The following is an 18,521-nucleotide window of genomic DNA, read 5'->3' as shown; positions in this document are numbered from 1 at the left end:
TTGTTCTGATGTGATTAAAGGTACAGTAAGGTATGTGTGTAACAAGAGGCAAAGCCATTGTTTGGCATCATTAGGCTCACAGCAGCCCCCCCGCCCCCGCAAGAAACTGTAGGCAGCTAGCAGCAGCCCTAATGAAGAGCATCTCTTTGAATTATCTCTGGATGGGGAAAGGATCAAGACTGAGCCCTGGAATATTTGATCCTCTTTGTGCTGTTGGTTCGAGGGCTTACTGAAGCCAGACGCACCGGACCTTCTGCAACCGTCATTTATGGAAACCTTAATTTCTCTGCTCTAATAAGGCTTTGCATAATAAGGGCAAGAATGCAATTATTAATTCCTGCAAGTGTTTTGTGAATTCCTTTATGCTACGGTTCAGGACTCCCAAAGAATAGGAGAGACAGGGGGGATTTTCCTTAGTTGGCACAAGGGTATTGGGTCCGAAAAGTAGTTTGAGTTTCCTGAAAATAAATCTGCATGGCTTCCTAATTTGCTGACAAAGTCTATTCCAGATGGAAGTCATTTATCAGCAATTTACTACACGATGCTTTGGCCAGAAATATTTCCACATAAATTCACCTAGGGAAAAACAAACCAACAGAATCCAGGCTCCCTCTTTTGGGGACAGTTGTAGGGAGGACGACGGGGAGAATGCACAAATGACAACAGATACGGTCACCCAGATTGGCCCCGGGGTGGCGGAGTCCCTTTTTGGAGGTGCCAGTGACAAATGTATCCACCATAATGACAATGACGAGCACTGATGTCAAGTCATAAAACGCAAAATGGCAAAAAACAAAAACAAAAGCAAAAAGCAGAGAGTCTTTAAAACTCCCCATCAGTTCACTGTGCTGCGCTATTTCATGCAGAGTGGAAGCTGCAACACGATCCTTGCTCCGGTGACAGCGGCTCTTGGGCTGGTCTCACCTCTGGATGCTAGGCTCAGCCCCACCGCACAGGATAGCCTAGCAAACCCAGGATCCCAACACACGGCAGCGTCACACTCAAGGGACCTAGGCCAGGCTGCCAGTGGCAGCGGCACTTTGCCTAAGGCTCCAAAATGTTGCAGACTGTTTTGAACAGGGTGCTCTTTTGATGTAGCAGTGTGGACGCCCCTTGGGATGCTTACATTCCATGTCAGAGTGCCTGGTTTCAAGTCCCGGCTCTGCTTCCTGCTGGGAGGCAGCAGGTGACGGCCTGGGTCCTCGAGCCCCTTCCATTCCCATGGGAGACCAGGACTGAGCTCCTGGCTCCTGACTTCAGCCAGTCCTGACCATTGCAGGCACTGGGGAGTAAACCAGCAGATGGGAGATGTCTTTCTCTGTGTGTGTCTGTCTTTCTGTCTCTAAAATAAAGTATTTTTTTAAAGGAAAGATAAAAAGAAAGGACACACATCTATCAGAGTTTGAAGCTGCAGGTCAGATTTTTAGAACTCAGTGAAACCGCCGGCGCCGTGGCTCAATAGGCTAATCCTCCACCTTGCGGCGCCGGCACACCGGGTTCTAGTCCCGGTTGGGGCGCCGGATTCTGTCCCGGTCGCCCCTCTTCCAGGCCAGCTCTCTGCTATGGCCAGGGAGTGCAGTGGAGGATGGCCCAGGTGCTTGGGCCCTGCACCCCATGGGAGACCAGGAAAAGCACCTGGCTCCTGGCTCCTGCCAGGATCAGCGCGGTGCGCCGGCTGCAGCGGCGGCCATTGGAGGGTGAACCAACGGCAAAAGGAAGACCTTTCTCTCTCTGTCTCTCTCTCTCACTGTCCACTCTGCCTGTCAAAAAAAAAAAAAAAAAAAAAAAAAAAAAAAAAAAAAAGAACTCAGTGAAGATGTCTTTTTTGTAAAATAAAGTGCCTTTTGCACACAGGGGGACTCACGTCGCAAAAAGTTTGTTTTGACCTTCCTTAAGCCGCAGTGCAGAAGGCAGTCACACACACACAGACACACACACACACACACACACACACACACACCCTGTTATTCACCCAGGGTCACTGTATTGCAGGTTTTGTCCATAGACCGGGCCAACTCAGCTCTGTGTCTCACTGGGTCTCTTTGATGGCACACGCCCTCTGGTGGCTGATGCAAAAATGACAGCCAACTGTCAACTATCACATTTCTTCATTTTAAGTCTTGCTCTTTAAAAATAGATACTAATCTGCCGTTTATTGTTATCAGTCAAGGAACACAGACCTTTTGTTTCCTACTTTCTTTCTCCAACCTGCTTGCTTATTTTAAAAAACACAAACTTTCTTAGCAGGATTGTGTCTTTGATTACTGAAGCAAAATGTAAAGGAGTTAGAATGACACAAGGGGAAAATGCTGAACTGCCAAGTGAGCTTGTCAATAGTGGTATCCAAACCTGCAACAAAAACGCTCAGCGCAGATCTAAGACAAGTTATCTGGATTGTGCATCGTCAGTATCCCACTTCACCTCGGCTGAAATTCCATGTTGTTAGCGACGACACAGAAACACAAGAAGTCATCCGTTGTGGATGGCAGCACCCAAGACCAAGTCCCTGGCTCTTGCCGTCCTTAACACCATCGCAGAGACAGGTACAGACGCGGCCAGTGTTCAGCACAAACAGCAACCACATGTCCCGTTACGAGAAGTTGCTGAGAGCACCAAGCCGGCAGAGGGCTTGCGCTCTCTCCCGCAAGGAGCGCCTTTTAACTATTTGCACACAGAGATGAAACCCTGCAGGCATTAATCATCCCCCCATCTCCCGCTCAGCTTTCAAAGGGTGCCTGACCACTGTCTGACCCCTCCAGCCCCACCCTCGGCAGGGAGGTCAGTTGTCAAGCAGTGCTGTGACAGGAACCCCGAGTGATCACCGACAGCTACGCTAACGTTCTCCGACACGGGCACCGGAGTGCCGCAGGCAAGGGGATGAATAGGAAAGACACAGAAAAGTCAGGCAAGCCGCCTCACTCAGAACACGAAACATGCAGAAAACCCCCACATCCTCCCCTGGCAGGATGCTGCCAGGGGAGTGCCCGTGCGTGCCAACAGCGTTTAAAATGCAATGCGTTACCTGACAAACTTCATAGAGTAATTTGTACTGTTCCTCTTGCTTCTGCAGGCTGCACAAACTGCATCCCATGTTTAGAGACAAGGCAAAGGAGGGCTTCAGGACTCGCCAGCACCCGGGAAAAGCAGCCCCCTTACAGGGCAGGCATGGGAGACGTCCTCGGAGAGCCTCAGGTGCGCCAGGCGGCGGCAAGGCTGCACGGCGGCGTCGCTCTCCCAGGCTGGAAAACAACTCTCTCCCCCTTCCACGCTTGCCTTCCTTCCCCCGCAGCATGCATACGCAGGCACACACACACACACACACGCACACCCACACCCCGCTCCCGCCTCCGAGTGACTCTGGCAGCTGGATTGTGGTCCAATGCACACGCTATATATACTGCTGCTCATGCATATTAACCAGCTCTCATTGACTATTCATACCAGACAATGATACAGAAGCTCTAATTGCCCACTATGACAGTTGAAATTTCTCTAATTAACAAGCAAGTGCTCCAGTGGTAGGGAATAATAAAAGACAGTCACAATTTTTGCAAGCCATTTTCTGGCACTTAAAAATAAACAGGACTGCATTTTTAGCCAGGTCTCCTAGGCTAATCCCTAATGCATTTCCACTAAGTAGGAATTCATTTTTAAATATATCATAAAATTTCCGATGATATAAAATGTATTTAATGCTGCAGATAATGATGGCGTATAAACGGATTTTATGGAAAGGACATGTTTTGAATAATGCTGCTATAACATTTAGCGCTTTACAAAGTTGCAGGACAAATGCTATGCATATGAATAAAATAGGAAAAAATTTAAATTGCAAGAGAGATCCGTGGGCATGCATGTCAGGAAAGAGGCTGCCTTACAGGTGAGCCTACAAAGAATCTTTACAAAAACTCATTTTCTATTCCAAAAGCAGAAAGTTATTTGTCAAAGGGAGGGAGAGAAGTGGCCAGGGGTGTGCTGTGTCCCCCTGGTTACTACAGATCTGCCCCTGACACTCCTCTTTCTGCCCAGTTCTGGGTGGCCATGCCTTGCGTTGGGTGTGAGGGAAGCCGGGAGCCACGGTGAGTGCAGACATCACCAAAGCTGCTGCCCTGGTTCCTGTCTCCCCTGTAGCCCGTGTCCCACCCAGGGCGCTGCATCTGCTGTTTAGAAAACTTTGTGTGTTTATAAGCCATCGCCCCCCCCCCCACCTGAACGCGATGCACATTACTTTTTTCCTCAACCCTCATGGCTGATGTTTCAAATTCTCAGAATTACACCCAGAAGCCTTCATTCGATAAAGCTTTAACTGTCTGGGGAAGACTCCCACGTTCCCCTGTCTGGAGGTGTCAGGGGGCCTGGAGAAGAAAGCTCCCTTTCTCCGGGAGCCCAGACACACCTGAGACGTGAGTAAACCAACCCCAATAAAATCCCGCCTGGGCTCGCGGCCAGCACACGCAGCTGGGCCCATTTCTCAGCCCCGGAAGATGAGGCGTGGTGATACGGGGTGCAGGGGGGAATCGGTGAACAGCCTGGACTTGCACGAGTGGGAGAAGGAAGCGAAAACATAGCCTGGGCAAAGAGAGCCACTGATGGAGGTGCAGCCACTGCTGCCACCGCCGCCACCGCCACTGCCTGGCTCTGATGCCAGAAACAGCCAGAGAGCCTCCAGCAAGCCACTGGCACCTCCGCTTCCGGATCTCAGCACAATGGGTCTGACACCAACCACCTTGGCGAGCTCAGAGAAAGCAAGGGCTGCTCCAGTAACACAGCGGTGGCCCTCCCTGCGCCCCAGCCCATCTGTAGGTTTGCTCTGCTCCTCGGCAGATTGGACACCAGACCTGTGCCCTGCTGCCTTGGCGACCCGACGCGGCCACATCATCAGTCCTCACCAGGATGGCATTCACGCCTCCTGCCTCCTGCTCTGCCCCGCTCGCTCCTGCCTGCTCACGAGCCGCCTCCCTCCTGCAGTCCATTTGTAGCAGCCACCAGGCTGGGCTTCAGAAAGCACCAATGGCATCATTTTGCTACCCCACCCGATTTGACACTAGGGCCCCCGGGTGCCAGGTAAAATCTGGTGCTTGCCCATGGATTTCCCCATGCGTTTGACCTCCCAGCTGCTCCAGGGCTCGCCACACCCCCGCCGGGCTTCATCTCTCCTCCTCTGAGGCACTTCAGAGTTTGCAGGTGCACCTGCTCCGAGGGCCCTCCCCCCTCCCTTCCTCATCCACCCCACACCCCCTTTGCAGCTCCAAGGCAGCCTCCTGAGAAAAGCCCCAGCAAGGTCTCTGGGGTGAATTTCCTTTCCGAGCCTCCCGAACACTATACCCTGGAGTGCTGCTTACTGCCTGTGGCGCCACACTGCACTTCAGCCACAACCCTGTTCATACACCCTCCCTGGGTGACTGCCTCCTTGCCCAGGGGTTTCAGCGGGGACTCTGAATCTGCAGCAGCTTACACCTCCATAGGTGCTCAGCAAACACACTTTAGGGGGGAAGCCCATCAATTACAGCATAGGCTGGCAAGAATGTCCCCAGAAAGGATGGGCTGCCAGTCACAGCTGGCTCTCAGGCTGTTGCATTGTTTCCTTCTTGCACCGTTTTACAGTTTCACAGTGGGTCCCCTTTCTCTGCCAGATAAATGCAGAACCAGGCCCACAGGAGGTGGTTAGGAACCATGGAAATCCTTTCACTCTTCGATAGAAAATTTTCAGATCTCAGTAACAAGCTGGGAGAATTAAAGGCAGGCACTGCAAAAAGTTCACGGACAATAGATATAAATGGTAAGTTGATCTTGCGGCAAAAGGTTTTGAAATCCATGCATAGCTTCTTCATCATGTACATTTTCGGCGGAGTTTTCAGAATGCCACTGTGTATTGCACAGTTTCAAAGGCATCCCATGTGTAGGATGCAATACATTAATTTTTTCCTAAGTTTAAAACTTTTTAACTGACATAAAAATGATACGTATTTATGAGGTATGATGCTTCTCTGTATATGTAAGTACACTGTGTAATGTCTAATCAGGGTAAATATATGTCCTCAAACACTTAACATTGCTTTATGGTGACAATATTCAAAATCCTATCTTCTTTTTATATATGGAAATGAGCACTCATTATCTATAGCCACCCTACTGTGCAACCCCAGAATCTCTTACTGCCAGGGACTATAACTTAGTGCCTTTAAATCCTTGAACTTTTTCAAGCTCTCTTGTATGCACAGATTTCAAAATTTTTTTTCAGAAAATCGAAGTTATTTTTTCATTTTATTTTCCATGAACATTTCCGAAGTACCATTCTATTGTATATTGCTGTGTATTTCAAAGTGATGGCTCTCAAACTTTTTGGTCTTAAGAATCCTTTACATTCTTAGAAATTGAGCACAGCGATGGGCTGCTGTTTATGTGGGCTGTATCTGTCAATATCTACCGTTAACCATATTAGAAACCATCAGAAATGCAAAAATACTTCTTCAGTAATTCATTTTCCAACAGCAACAGCAAACCCAACACTATTCACATCAGCGATGTTTGTATGAGATGACTATTTTTTCCAAAAAATGCGTGGAGAGGGACATTATCTGACATTTTCCCGAGGGGCTTTAATGGCTGGTGGAATTGAAGACAGCTGGGTTCTCACAGTTGCTCCTGCATTCAATGCCTCAATTGTGTGACCTCCTGGATTCTCCCCTGTCCTGTCTCCAACTGAAAGAACGAGTGTGGAAGAGGGAAAGAACATCTTGATCCTGTTATAGAAATGGTTTGGGCCTTGCAGGTTCCTGGAAACAAACGCTCAGGAACCCCGTGGTTGCCCGGGGCCATGCTACTGCCTTCCAAGGAGCACCCCAACGAGGCATGCATCCAAGAGCCCCACGCCAGGGGCTGGGAAGAAGCATGGAGGCGACCCTCAGACAAATTCAACTCATTGCTGGTTTTCCATTCTGGTGGTTAATCTGAGTTCTTGGGAATCAACAAGGCAGAACACGCATGCACTGTGATGCCTAAAACCAGACTTCACACCGTGGTGATGTGCATTCAAGGTATCCATTACTTGGGGAAGCCACTTGGCCCATGTAGAGTCCAGTTTCATCTTCAAAATAATGCTTGCAGGGGCCAGCACTGTGGCATAGTGGGTTGAGCCGCTGCCTGCGGTGCCAGCATCCCGTATGGGAGCTGGTTCAAGGCCCGGCTACTCCACTTCCTATCCAGCTCTCTGCTATGGCCTGGGAAATCAGTAGAGGGTGACCCAAGTCCTTAGGCCTCTGCTTCCGCGTGGGAGACTTGGTGGAAGCTCCTGGCTCCTGGTTTCAGATCAGCTCAGCTCTGGCTGTTGTGGTCATTTGGGGAGTGAACCAGCGGATGGAAGACCTCTCTATCTCTCTCTCTTTCTCTCTCTATCTCTGCCTCTCCTTCTCTCTGTGTAACTGACTTTCAAATAAATAAATAAATCTTTTTTTTAAAAAAAAGACGCTTGTAGAGTGTATACCAGACAGACACAGGAGGAGCTAGGGGGTCTGCCTACACCAGGACACATCCTGTGCCATCTGGGACACTAGTCCAGGCGGCAGTGTGAGGGCAGAGAAGCCTGCCAGGGACAGCAAGCTACTGACCACAGCAGTGCTTTTGAGAGAGCAGCTGTCCCAGGACCGATGGCGGACTACCGGCCACACAAGGCACACACTGTTTGGCCAAGAGGCTTAACATCTTTTCCAAGTTAGTAATCACATCATCGAAAAAGTGCCTCAGAAGCTCCCCAGAGCACAAGGCACCCTTCTCGGGGGAGGCTCTGCTCCATCAGACACCTGCCTCTTCCTGCCTCTGTGGGAATTTAAAATAAAATGCAAAGAAGGGTCAGTAAGACGAGCACATGGGAAGGCTTGCTGTGCCCAGGGAGCACACTTAGTAATTGCTCTTGGGCTCCTGTGAGTCGACAGGGCTGCTGCAAGGCGTCAGCAGATGTCCACGTGAACACGAACTTGCCCTCGCCAGAGTGCTGAGCAAGCTCTCTGGAGCAGGTGACTGTCTGGAGCACACCAAGCGACCTCCGTGTCTGACACCTGAAACACGACCTTGTTTTCCCCAGTGGACAATGAGCATGGGTCTCACCAAATGACAAACGTCCCATCGGGCCAGGTGGACTTGGGGGAAAGAGTCAGGTCAAAAAGAAGTGGGACGGCGGGGGCCTGAGGAGGGACACAGGGCTCTGCGGCGGTGGGAGGGCCTGTGGAGGCACCAGCCAGTCATGGGAGCCACCTTTTCGGTGCCTGGAGCACCCAAGTCCTCCACCTTGAACATGCCCCTGACATATCACCTTCTGTATCCTGTATTGGAGTGCCTGGGGTCAAGTGCCAGGTGCAGTTCTTGGTTCCATCTTCCTGCTACTGCACACCCTGAGAGGCAGCGGTCATGGCTCCAAGCTGGGTCCTTGCTGCCCACATTGCGGACCTGAATTGAGTTCCTGGTTTGAACTTGGCCATTGTGGGCACTTGGGGGAGTGAAGCAGTGAATGAGAATTTACTTTGTCTTTTTCTCTCTCACTCTAAGCCTCTTGAGTAAATAACTTTTACATATTTATTTTATTTATTTGAAGGGCAGAGTGTCGGAGAGAAGGACACACCCAAACATCCACCTTCCACATATACAGATCTTTTATTTACTGGTTTACTCCCCAAATGGCTGCAACAGCCAGGGCTGTGACAGCCCGAAACTAGGAACCACGAAACCCCTCCGGGTCTCGCATGTGGGTATGGGGGCCCAAGCACTTGAGCCATCATCTCCTGCCCTCCCAGGTGCGTTAGCAGGGAGATGGAGTAGAAGCAGAGCAGCTGGGACCCAAACCCTCACTCAAATATTGGACGTCAAGGTGCACGCAGCAGGAGATTAAACTGCTGCCCCACAACACAGGGTGCTAAATAAGTGTAAAAGCTGTCACCTGCTCTGTCCCAGGGGTCATTTTGTGCCTGCATCCCTCTGTTCCTCCCTGTGGAGGGCCAATCTGTGCCAGATCCAGGCCTCATTCGGCCACTGAGGCTGCCAACTTGCTCCTTGGAGATGCATCAGGTGGATGGAGTCCACGTGAGAGACTGACCGGGGGCGACTCTGCCCCAGGGGCTGCTCTGGGCGCTGGGGATGCATGCAGTGGTGACCAAGTAGACAGCAGTGTCCAGCATGGACAAAGGCATCTGCCCCCACAAGAAGGTTCCAGACCACGAGCCTGTGAAAGCATGTTTTCCACCTTGGCTAGGACATTGCACCCATGGGTCCTCTCCAGTAGCCAAGGGCAGGACTTCAGGATTACAAATCTTTGAGGACATGGTTTAGTAACTTGAATTTAACGATTGGCATTGTCAAGGCGACTTTTCAACAGCTCTAAGCCACATTCCATGAATGGCCCCTGGTTCTGGAACAAAGAGCTAGAGCTGGCCAGAAAGCCAAGTGTGTTTCCCACGAAAACTGAGTTATTAGAGCAAAGAAGGCAAAAGCAGAAACATCAGAACACACACACACACACACACACAAGGGCAGCTGAGCTGGAAAGATATATAACAGCAATGTTGAGTATGATTCGGTTTCTGAAAAGCTATATAAACCTACATCTTGGTTTTTAAAATGAAAGGATATTTTCTCTTTGCCAAAATGATGGAGGTGCTGCTGTCTTGAGGGCATTTTCCCTGGGATCCAGGGACCTGATGGACGTCCTGCCCGGCCGGCCAGTGTTTGCACTTGAATCGGCACAGCCTGTAGGCTCAGGGCAGAGGCTGCCCGCTGCACATCACATATGGGCAGGTGTGTGTGTGCGGGGGTAGGTGCCACGGAGCAGACAGCCGGGCAGACGGCAGCAAGAGCAGCAGGGACCAGTGATGGGGAGAACAGAAGACGGGGGCCTGGACTTCCACCACAAATCCAAGCGTTCTGGAAGGGCTCAGAGCCTTGGGGACACCCCTGTCTGTGGGAGGCTTCACCCCCAGGGGACCCAGATGCGACGACTGAGTGTGTCCAGATCCTGGACTCTATTTGGGAGTGGGATTCCTGACCTGTGGCTTTCTCAACGCGGAGCACAACACCCAGCCCTCAAAGGACCCTTGGTGGAATGACCACGTATGAGCTTTTCACCTAGACAGGGGGCGCCATGTGGGCTCTGGCAAGCGAATTCGCCTGGGGCTTCACTACTCAGCTGAGCCCACTGTCCTGGAACAGTCACAGAGAGCTGGGGGGAGGGTGGGGGGTGACAGCTGCTTGGGAACCTGGGCTCCCGTGTTCCCTGGGGTTGTGGGAGAGAGACGACCTGCAGATGGGCTTGGAACACAGTCTACAGGTGTGCAAAGAACCAAAGGAAAACCGACAAACCCAGGGACCCAAAAGTTCTTCCAGTACATTCTAGTGCAGGAGTTGTGGCCTTTGTCACATAAGGCACCAGGCAGTCAATATCTTACACCCTGTGTGCCAAGAGGCAAAACTGAGACTATTAGATAAGTACTTCCACCGCACCCACAATTCTTCAAGGGCAAGCCGTATGAAACTGGATCTGGCCCATGAATCAGCAGCATTTGCCAGTGTGACTATGCAAGACTGAGCCTCTCTGATGGTAAGAGGAGGGAGTGTGGGGCCAGTGCTGTGGCGTAGCAGGCCAAGCCTTTGCCTGCGGCACTGGCATCCCATATGGGCACCAGTTCGAGTCCAGGCGGCTCCTCTTCTGATCCAGCTCTCTGCTATGGCCTGGGAAAGTAGTAGAAGATGGCTCAAGTGCTTAGGCACCTGCACCCGCAAGGGAGACCTGGAATAAGCTCCTGGCTTCAGATCAGCCCAGTTCCAGCCATTTCAGCCATTTGTGGAGTGAAGCAGCAGGCGGAAGATCTCTCTCTCTCTCTCTCTCTCTCTACCCCTCCCTCTCTCTGTCTCTTGAATAAATAAATCAAATCTTCAAAATTTAAAAAAAAAGATGAGGAGTGTCCCCTCTTATACCCATTTTACACAGGAGGAAGCTGAGTATCAGAGAGGCAAAGCAACTTGCCAGACAGCACCCAGCCTACAACTGGAAAGGGTGAGACAGGAATTGTGGACCCACAAAGCAAGTTAGGCCTCAGAGCTCAGAAGGAGTGATGTGCCTGCAAGCCACCTGCTTCTTGCCAGGAAACGGCAGGAGCCAGAGAAGGAGAGAATGGGATCCACATGTGGCTGCCCAATACCTGGGCAGCCCAGCATCTGGCTTGTGGCATCTCTGATGTCTGGGTTGGATTTTCCCCTCACCCAACAACCCGGCCTTTGGTGCCGGCTGAGTCTGGGGGCTATGAAGTGTCTCTGTGCCCATCAAAGTTGTCATGCTGAACAGTGCGTGTATGGGCCATGGACACGGTGGCTCAGTGACTCTGGCCAGGCTGCTGGCCACCCTGGGGGTTTATCAGAGGCCTGAGGGAACCTCATGGACCTGTTCCCATGGGCAGAAGCGAGGATCCAGTCAAGAGTTGGAAAGGAGAGGCGGTACTGGGGTCCAGGCTGGGCAGGTGGAGGAGAGGAGACCTGTGCACCAGGCAGGCAGTGGGGGAGGGGAAGGCTACAGAGACCCGTGTCAGGGTGGGGTGTGCGGGGATTCATATGGGGGCATACACGTCCTTCAAAGTCCTGGATGAGATGGCGGGTGTATGACCCAGTACTTGGGGACCCCTGTGTTCTACATCAGAGTGCCTGGGTTATACACTCGGCTCTGTTCCCGATTCCAGCAACCTATAAATGCAGACCCTGGGAGGCAATGGTGATGGCTCAAGTAGTTGGGTTACTAGCACCTAGGTAGGAGACCTGGACTGGGTTCCAATCTCCCAACTTCAGCCCAGCCCCAGCTGTTGAAGGCATTTGGAGACTGAACCATCCGTTGGACACTCTCTCCTTCTCTCTCTCTCTCCCCTTTCAAATAAATAAATAATTTTCCATAAAGTCCCAAATGGCTTGGACTAGGCTTAGCTGTGAGGGCACAGAGAAGCAGAGATACTGGCAAGATAAAGAAAACTCAGAATCCGAGCCAGGAGGACGCATGGAATAGCACCTCCGTGTTATCACGATGCGGAGACATCTCCAGAACAGCATGGCGGAGGGTGGAGGAACGTTAAGAAGACCCTGAATCTTACAGGAGCTTCGGGGAGATGTGACCTCACGTCATTGAGTTAAAAAAGAACTAAGTGTTTGCAAACCAGGTGCTGGGCCAGCACAGCATTTTCATAATTCTGAATCCGGTGCTAATTCAAAAAAGCAGGAACATTCAAAAACCAGCAGCTCTCTGAGAGGGTAAGAAACTCTGAGGAGATGGGGAAAAATAATAAATAAAAGCAAAAACTAGCAGCTGTCACTGTTTTAAAGGTATCATTTGATAAATTCCTAAGATCTGGCCCCACAGGGCCTTGCAATCCCTTGGGATGTACAGGAGCGGGAGCAGAGCAAAGCTGCCCCTGGAGACGGACACGTGGTCCCCATTCCTCCTGGCCCTTCCCAGGCCTCCTCCCTGGCCAGTGAAACTGGACACCAGTGTGCACAGGTTACAATCCAAAAGGATAAGCACCTTGTGTAAGACACAGGTGGAGCGACTGCAGGCTGGCCTCCACCCCCCCGCCCCCCACTCCTCCCGCCTGGAGGAAGGATGCGTCTCAGGTGAGCTCACTTCAGGAGGGGGTGTGGGAATCGGGCTGCTCCCAGGCTCGCCCCGTCACTGGCCCAGGCGTGGTGGGTGGACTGCAGCAGGCGGTGACAGGGCTAGGGCTGGAAAGAAAAAGCCTTGTCTCATGCCTCCCACTTATTTGTTCAGGCCTCCCTATTAGTAACCACCCATGCCAGCGCCAGCCAGATGACACTGTTTACGGATAAACAAGACACAACAATGGGTGCCCTCCTGGGCGGCTGTCCTGCCCTGTGCCCTGCGGCCACCACAGCACCAGAGCTGCCCTGGCTGGATTCACTGATGGCTGCTGAACTCCAGCAATCCCTTAGTCCCTCTCCTGCATCCTCAGCGACTTCTGGGTGAGCCCTCCCCGCTTCCCCATCCCCAGTCTGCGTTTGTGCTTTGCCAACTTCCCCCAAGAGCGAACTGTGTCATTTGCATCCACCTATGGCCTCAACTACTTGAACTTGATGGTTTTCTTGTAAGCGACTCACTTGGTTCTACTGAAGTGTATTTTTGAAATAAAATCAAACCCCTGCAGTCAACGGAAAATCAATATCATTTGCCATGTTTTTTTTTTTTTTTAAAGACTATGAAAACAGCCACATGGATTTCAAAGCAAAAAGAGATTCCATCCCCATAACACGTAATTCTGATATCCTGCCATGTGTAACGTGTTTGTGACAAACGTCCACTTGGCCCTGAGTTTCAACCTCCCCCACGACCTCTCCCCAACCTGCCTTGCCAGTCTTCCCCGTCTGTGCCCCTGAAAGCCTCCCGGGCTTGGGTCTGCTTTGTGATGCACGCCCCCCCCCCTTACTCCACTGGGCTGCTAGCTCTAACTGCAGTATCCCCCTGCCCCTCAATGCCCCTGTTGCCCAAATCAGGAATTCCATCCTTCGCATCCCATGCATCTTGCAGCCAAGCCCGGTTTGCAACCCCTCAGCATTGAGCTCTAACTCCCACGTGCTCCTCTCTGCATGGCGCCAACTTCTGGAGGGCACGTCCATCTGTCCTCCCAACCACTGAATTCAAGCCGGCAAACATTATGCTAAGTGACTGGGATAGAATGGTGACCGCAGCCAGGCTCTTCTCCCCTTCAAACTCCTACAGACAGCATCCCCATCAGACTTCATGGCCAGTAGCTAGTGTCACATAATGAGCAGAAGGACTTCCGGAGCGTCTCTGTTACACACTGTCCCAGCCGAGGCACACAGCCGATGTGTGAGACCTTCTGAGCTCAAGGAGCTTCCTACTCCTTCTGGAAAACAGGACTCAGCGGCAAAGCGCAACCCGCAACCGGGGCTGCAGGGAGCGGAGGTGGAGGAGAGCGAAGAACGTTTCTCCCCTCCCCCTGTGAGATCATGACAGCAGAGTTCTGCAGGGGCCACGGGTTTTGGTGGAGCAAGCACAATCTGAGATTGCAAGATGGGGGCATTTGGATATAGTCAGAAGCAATCCATGCTGGAGCCGCACGGAACAACTTCTCGATTAAGAGAAGGTGGTGCAGGCCAGGGCTATGCTCTTCCATGCAAACGAGTGACAGGACAGAAGTGATGCTCCAGGAAGCAGGGGCCTGTGATTGGTGTAAGGGGGAGGGTATACATCGGTGAGAGGGCGGTGCTGGAGTAGGGGCAGGGAGAGCTGGCGTCCCCGTTGGCCAATCACGTGGCATCTTCTTTGGTTGCCCCAGAGCCAACATGTACCTTTTGGCAGCTTTCCTCTTCCGATTGTGGCAGACTCTGGGATTCACGGTGTGCCCCTTCCAACAGTGGCTCATGCCTTCCAACAGCCCATAATTGAGTCATGGGCTCCTTGGCTGTCCCCCATCTGAAGGAATTTGAAAGGTAGGGGAAGCATGACACAGGTGGATGACTGCCGCACCAAACAGCAGATGGTTCAATATTTTAAAATCATCAGAAGATAGAGTAGTCTCAAAGAGGAGACTTACTTGGGGGGAAACACATTGCAAAGTGAGGGTTCATAATTCACTTGTATCTGTAAGGTGCATGTGCTATCAAGTCTGAAATTACTTATCAAGCTTCTATCCTGGCTTTACTTTCGATATAAAACAGCACTTCAGAGAATAAGTAAGTAAACACCATTATGACCAATGGTTTGTTTTAAGAGAAAAATGCTTCCACAAATGGCAATACTAATTTTTTTTAAACATTCTCTGGGAAAATATAACAACTCGATATACTTGAGAGCAGAGGAAGAACTATTGACAATGTACTTAATCTTTAAAACTGATACATGTGTGTCCAAAAGCTAATAAAGTTCCCTCCACTATAAATGGGGGAAAGCAAAGCACTACATCACCCGCAATGCACCAGCTTGGGATTCTGGTCTTACGGCCACAGCCCAGGGGCAGGGAAAATTGAAATGATTTAAAATAGTCCCTGATAGGATATATCTGATATTAGTGGGCTTGCTGAAGTGAAACAGTAATATCAGAGAGAGACAAAGGTGTAAAACCCATTAAGGTGCGTGCAAACGTTCTGACGCCTTGACCTCAACACCTTCCATTCTGGTGATCCACCCACGGGGTGCGCTGCCTGCTACGTGGGTGCGCTGAAAACACTGTCTACACTTTGTACCCTTCAGCATCCATACCAGTCACACGGCTCTTCCTCAAGCATCTCTTCTGTTCCACCATGCATCTGAGGACCACGAACAGCTTATTTCATTTTACACCTTGTGTGGTGGCGTAGGGTGTCCCCATCAGTGCACTGACTGTTGCTTGCATTGTCTATGTCCACCTGCCAAGACCCACATGGGGCAAGGCATTCTATTACAAAGCAAGGAACCAAGACACATGAAGAGGTGGCTAGTGGGTGCCCTTTCAAAGTTCTGCTGGACCAAGCCACACGTCGCCTCCACTCACCCACCACACCTGCTGACCACTGATCGTCTTGTGTGCATGCAGACAGATAGTACTTGCCACTGGCATCTCCTGGACTGGGGACATGAAAGAGATGAAATGCTGAGGCCTAGCAGAATGGCCAAATACATATTTTGTCTAATAAGGACCTTAGAAAATTCATTTGCTGGTAGCTTCATTGGGAGGAGGAAAAAAAAAAAACCCTAAAGGAATTACTGCCCATCATCTAAGGGTTTTCAAAACAATCAATGTATATTAAAACATATTTGTAACAGATGTGTATGTATCATGTTCATAAGGTAAAATGTGTGTTTTATATGCACAACACTACCTTGTTTACCTGACTCTGCACAAGCATTTGTCTGCTACATGTACATGGCCCCGTGAAGCTGGAGAGAGTTTAAATAGACTGTTGGTGACATGAAACTTTCCCAAGCCAGAGAAACAGAAGAATGAAGAACTGAGCACTTTTCTGTGCAAACTCTTTTTTAAAAATTCTTTTAAAGATTTATTTATTTATTTGACAGTCAGAGTTACACAGAGAGAGAAGGAGAGGCAGAGAGAGAGAGTGAAGTCTTCCATCCGATGGTTCACTCCCCAGTTGGCCACAATGGCTGGAGCTGCACCGATCTGAAGCCAGGAGCCAGGAGCTTCTTCCCGGTCTCCCATGTAGGTGCAGGGGCCCAAGCACTTGGGCCATCTTCTACTGCTTTCCCAGGCCATAGCAGAGAGCCGGATCGGGAAATGGAGCAGTGGGACTTGAACCAGTGCTTATATGGGATGCTGGCACTGCAGGTGGTGGCTTTATCAACTATACCACAGTGCCAGCCCCTCAAGCTCTTTTTTGAACTACGAAGTTGTATCACACCAAGAAGGCAGGCTTTCACTAAGTTTGAGTTGCACTCTCTTAAAAATTTCTTTGAGAGCTGCCGTCCAGTGCGTCACTCCCCAAATGCCTGTAATAGCTGGGAGCTGATGGATGGAGGTCGACAGCTGGGACTTGGGAGCTGGGAACTTGATCCAGGTCTCCTATGCGAGTGGCAGAGACTCAAATACTTGGCTCTCCTCTGCTGCCTCCCCGGGCTTGGCATTAGTAGGAAGCTGGAGTCAGGATGGGTTCCAGCACTGTGATCTAAGATGTGAGTTTTAACAGGTGGCATAACCCCCAGGCTAAACACCGCCCCTGAGTTGCCTTCTTGATGTGTGCATTCTATGTTCCCCATCTTGGCAATGCCAGAGATGAGATGACCCCCAGCTCCTGCCCTCTCTGGTCTGATGATAGCGACAGAACAGCAATGGAAACAATCCTGACCAGCTCAGATCCATGGGAGCTGTCTTCCCTCTGCTTCTTGCTGACCTCTTGAAAATACACAGGTTATTTTGCAACCCATATACTTTGTCTGCTAACTCCTCTCTCCAGATGACTTCCACTGATGGAGAAGCAAAGTCTGTGCCCTAATTAATGGGCCAAAGCTTGCCCTCTCCTCCCTTCCACTGCCCGGCTCCCCCCAGTTCACAGGAGTCAGAGACCTCTGCGGCAGGTCTGCATGTCCCTGGCGGCGGCCCTCCTCGGCTGCTGCCTGCGTGAGCCTCCTGCTGCTCTTCTTCTCCCTCCCGGGGCCTGCAGATGTTTCTAGAGACATTCTACAGACTCACATCTGCCAGCCCCAATCTATCCCTCCTTCGTTCACTGCTGTGTTTCTTGATTGAATAGTCTGCACTCAGCGTCTCTTCTTTTCCACCTCAACCCATGCGGTTTGGTTTGTCTTATCCCCAGCCCTTCCCCCATGGCCAAACATACTCTACTGAAACTAACCCGTCTAAGGTCATAACAACTTCTTGAAGTCACAACCAAGAGCCTGCTGATGCAAACTATCTAAGCAAGAGCGCCGTGATCATGCACCGTCTTTGGAGATAAAGCAATTGTGGTCCAAAAAGACGGCAGCAGAGGGAGCCCTGATGCTTAGGGTCAGACCTGAGATGTGGTCCCAGCCTTCTGGATGCTAGGTCAAAGTCAATTTTCCCCAATGTCAGCACATTCTTTGACTTCCCACTAGAACATCTGCTCCTGCTCATGACCCATTGCTTCTTAGTCCCTCCCTGGTCATCCCGGTCTGTGGTCCTCATCTCCACGTTGGCTCCTTTCGCCCCCTGCTGCCTTCTACATGCAGGTGGATACATCCTATCACTGCCTTTCAGTACTCAGCACAGTACCTCTCAGGGGTATTGGTTTTCTCCTTCTAGCCTTCCTTCTTTCTGTGTGTACTGTCTACAGGAGTGCAGCTTGTTAGAAATGTTCTCTGGGGGCCAGTGCTGTGGTACAGTGGGTTTAAGCCCCAGCCTGCAGTGCCAGCATCCCATATGGGCGATGGTTTGAGTCTCAGCTGCTCCTCTTCCAATCCAGCTCTCTGCTACAGCCTGGGAAAGCAGTAGAAGATGGCCCAAGTCCTTGGGCCCCTGCACCTGCCTGGGAGACCCGGAAGAAGCTCCTGGCTCCCGGCTTTGGATGTGCACAGCTCTGGCCATTGCAGTCATTTGGGGTGTGAACCAGTGGAATGGAAGACCTCTCGCTCTCGTTCTCGCTCTCGCTCTCTAACTCTTCCAAATAAATAAAATAATTCTTAAAAAAAAAGAAGAAATATTCTCTGATGGACTGGCCTTGTGGCATGGCTTGTTAAGCTGTGGCTTGGGATGCTGGCATCCCACATCTGAGTGTCTGTTCTAGTCCCGGCTTCTCCATTTGCAATCCAGCTCTCCTGGTTGCTCCACTTCCAATCCATGGGCATCTGAAGGCAGCATGATGGCCTGAGCACTTGGGATCCTTCCGTATAGTAGGAGACCCAGATGGAGTTCCTGGCTCCTGGCTTCAGCCTGGCTCAGCCCCATCTGTGGGGGAGTGAACCAGTGGATGGAAGATTCTTTTTCTCTGTCACTCTGCCTTTCCAATAAACAAACACACAAATCTTTTAAAATGTGCCCTGTGACATCCAAAACACT

At 50.9% G+C, this 18,521-nt stretch overlaps 1 protein-coding gene across 3 annotated transcripts in view; it reads right to left on the bottom strand.

The window, feature by feature from the left end:
- Positions 1–18,521, bottom strand: part of PDZRN3 (PDZ domain containing ring finger 3) — a 252,081-nt gene that overhangs the window by 51,709 nt on the left and 181,851 nt on the right. The window contains exon 1 of one of the 3 annotated variants that reach the window (XM_017343969.3): positions 3,023–3,421. The exons of the other annotated variants lie outside the window; for them this stretch is intronic. Coding sequence (XP_017199458.1) covers positions 3,023–3,292 — 270 coding nt within the window. The 5' untranslated portion in view covers positions 3,293–3,421. Of the gene's footprint in view, positions 1–3,022; positions 3,422–18,521 lie in introns of those variants that run through there. 3 annotated transcript variants of the gene reach the window in all.

This window comes from Oryctolagus cuniculus, chromosome 10 (genome assembly GCF_964237555.1).
Source record: "Oryctolagus cuniculus chromosome 10, mOryCun1.1, whole genome shotgun sequence".
Lineage (NCBI taxonomy): Eukaryota > Metazoa > Chordata > Mammalia > Lagomorpha > Leporidae > Oryctolagus > Oryctolagus cuniculus.
This window is presented reverse-complemented; position numbering and strand designations above follow the sequence as displayed.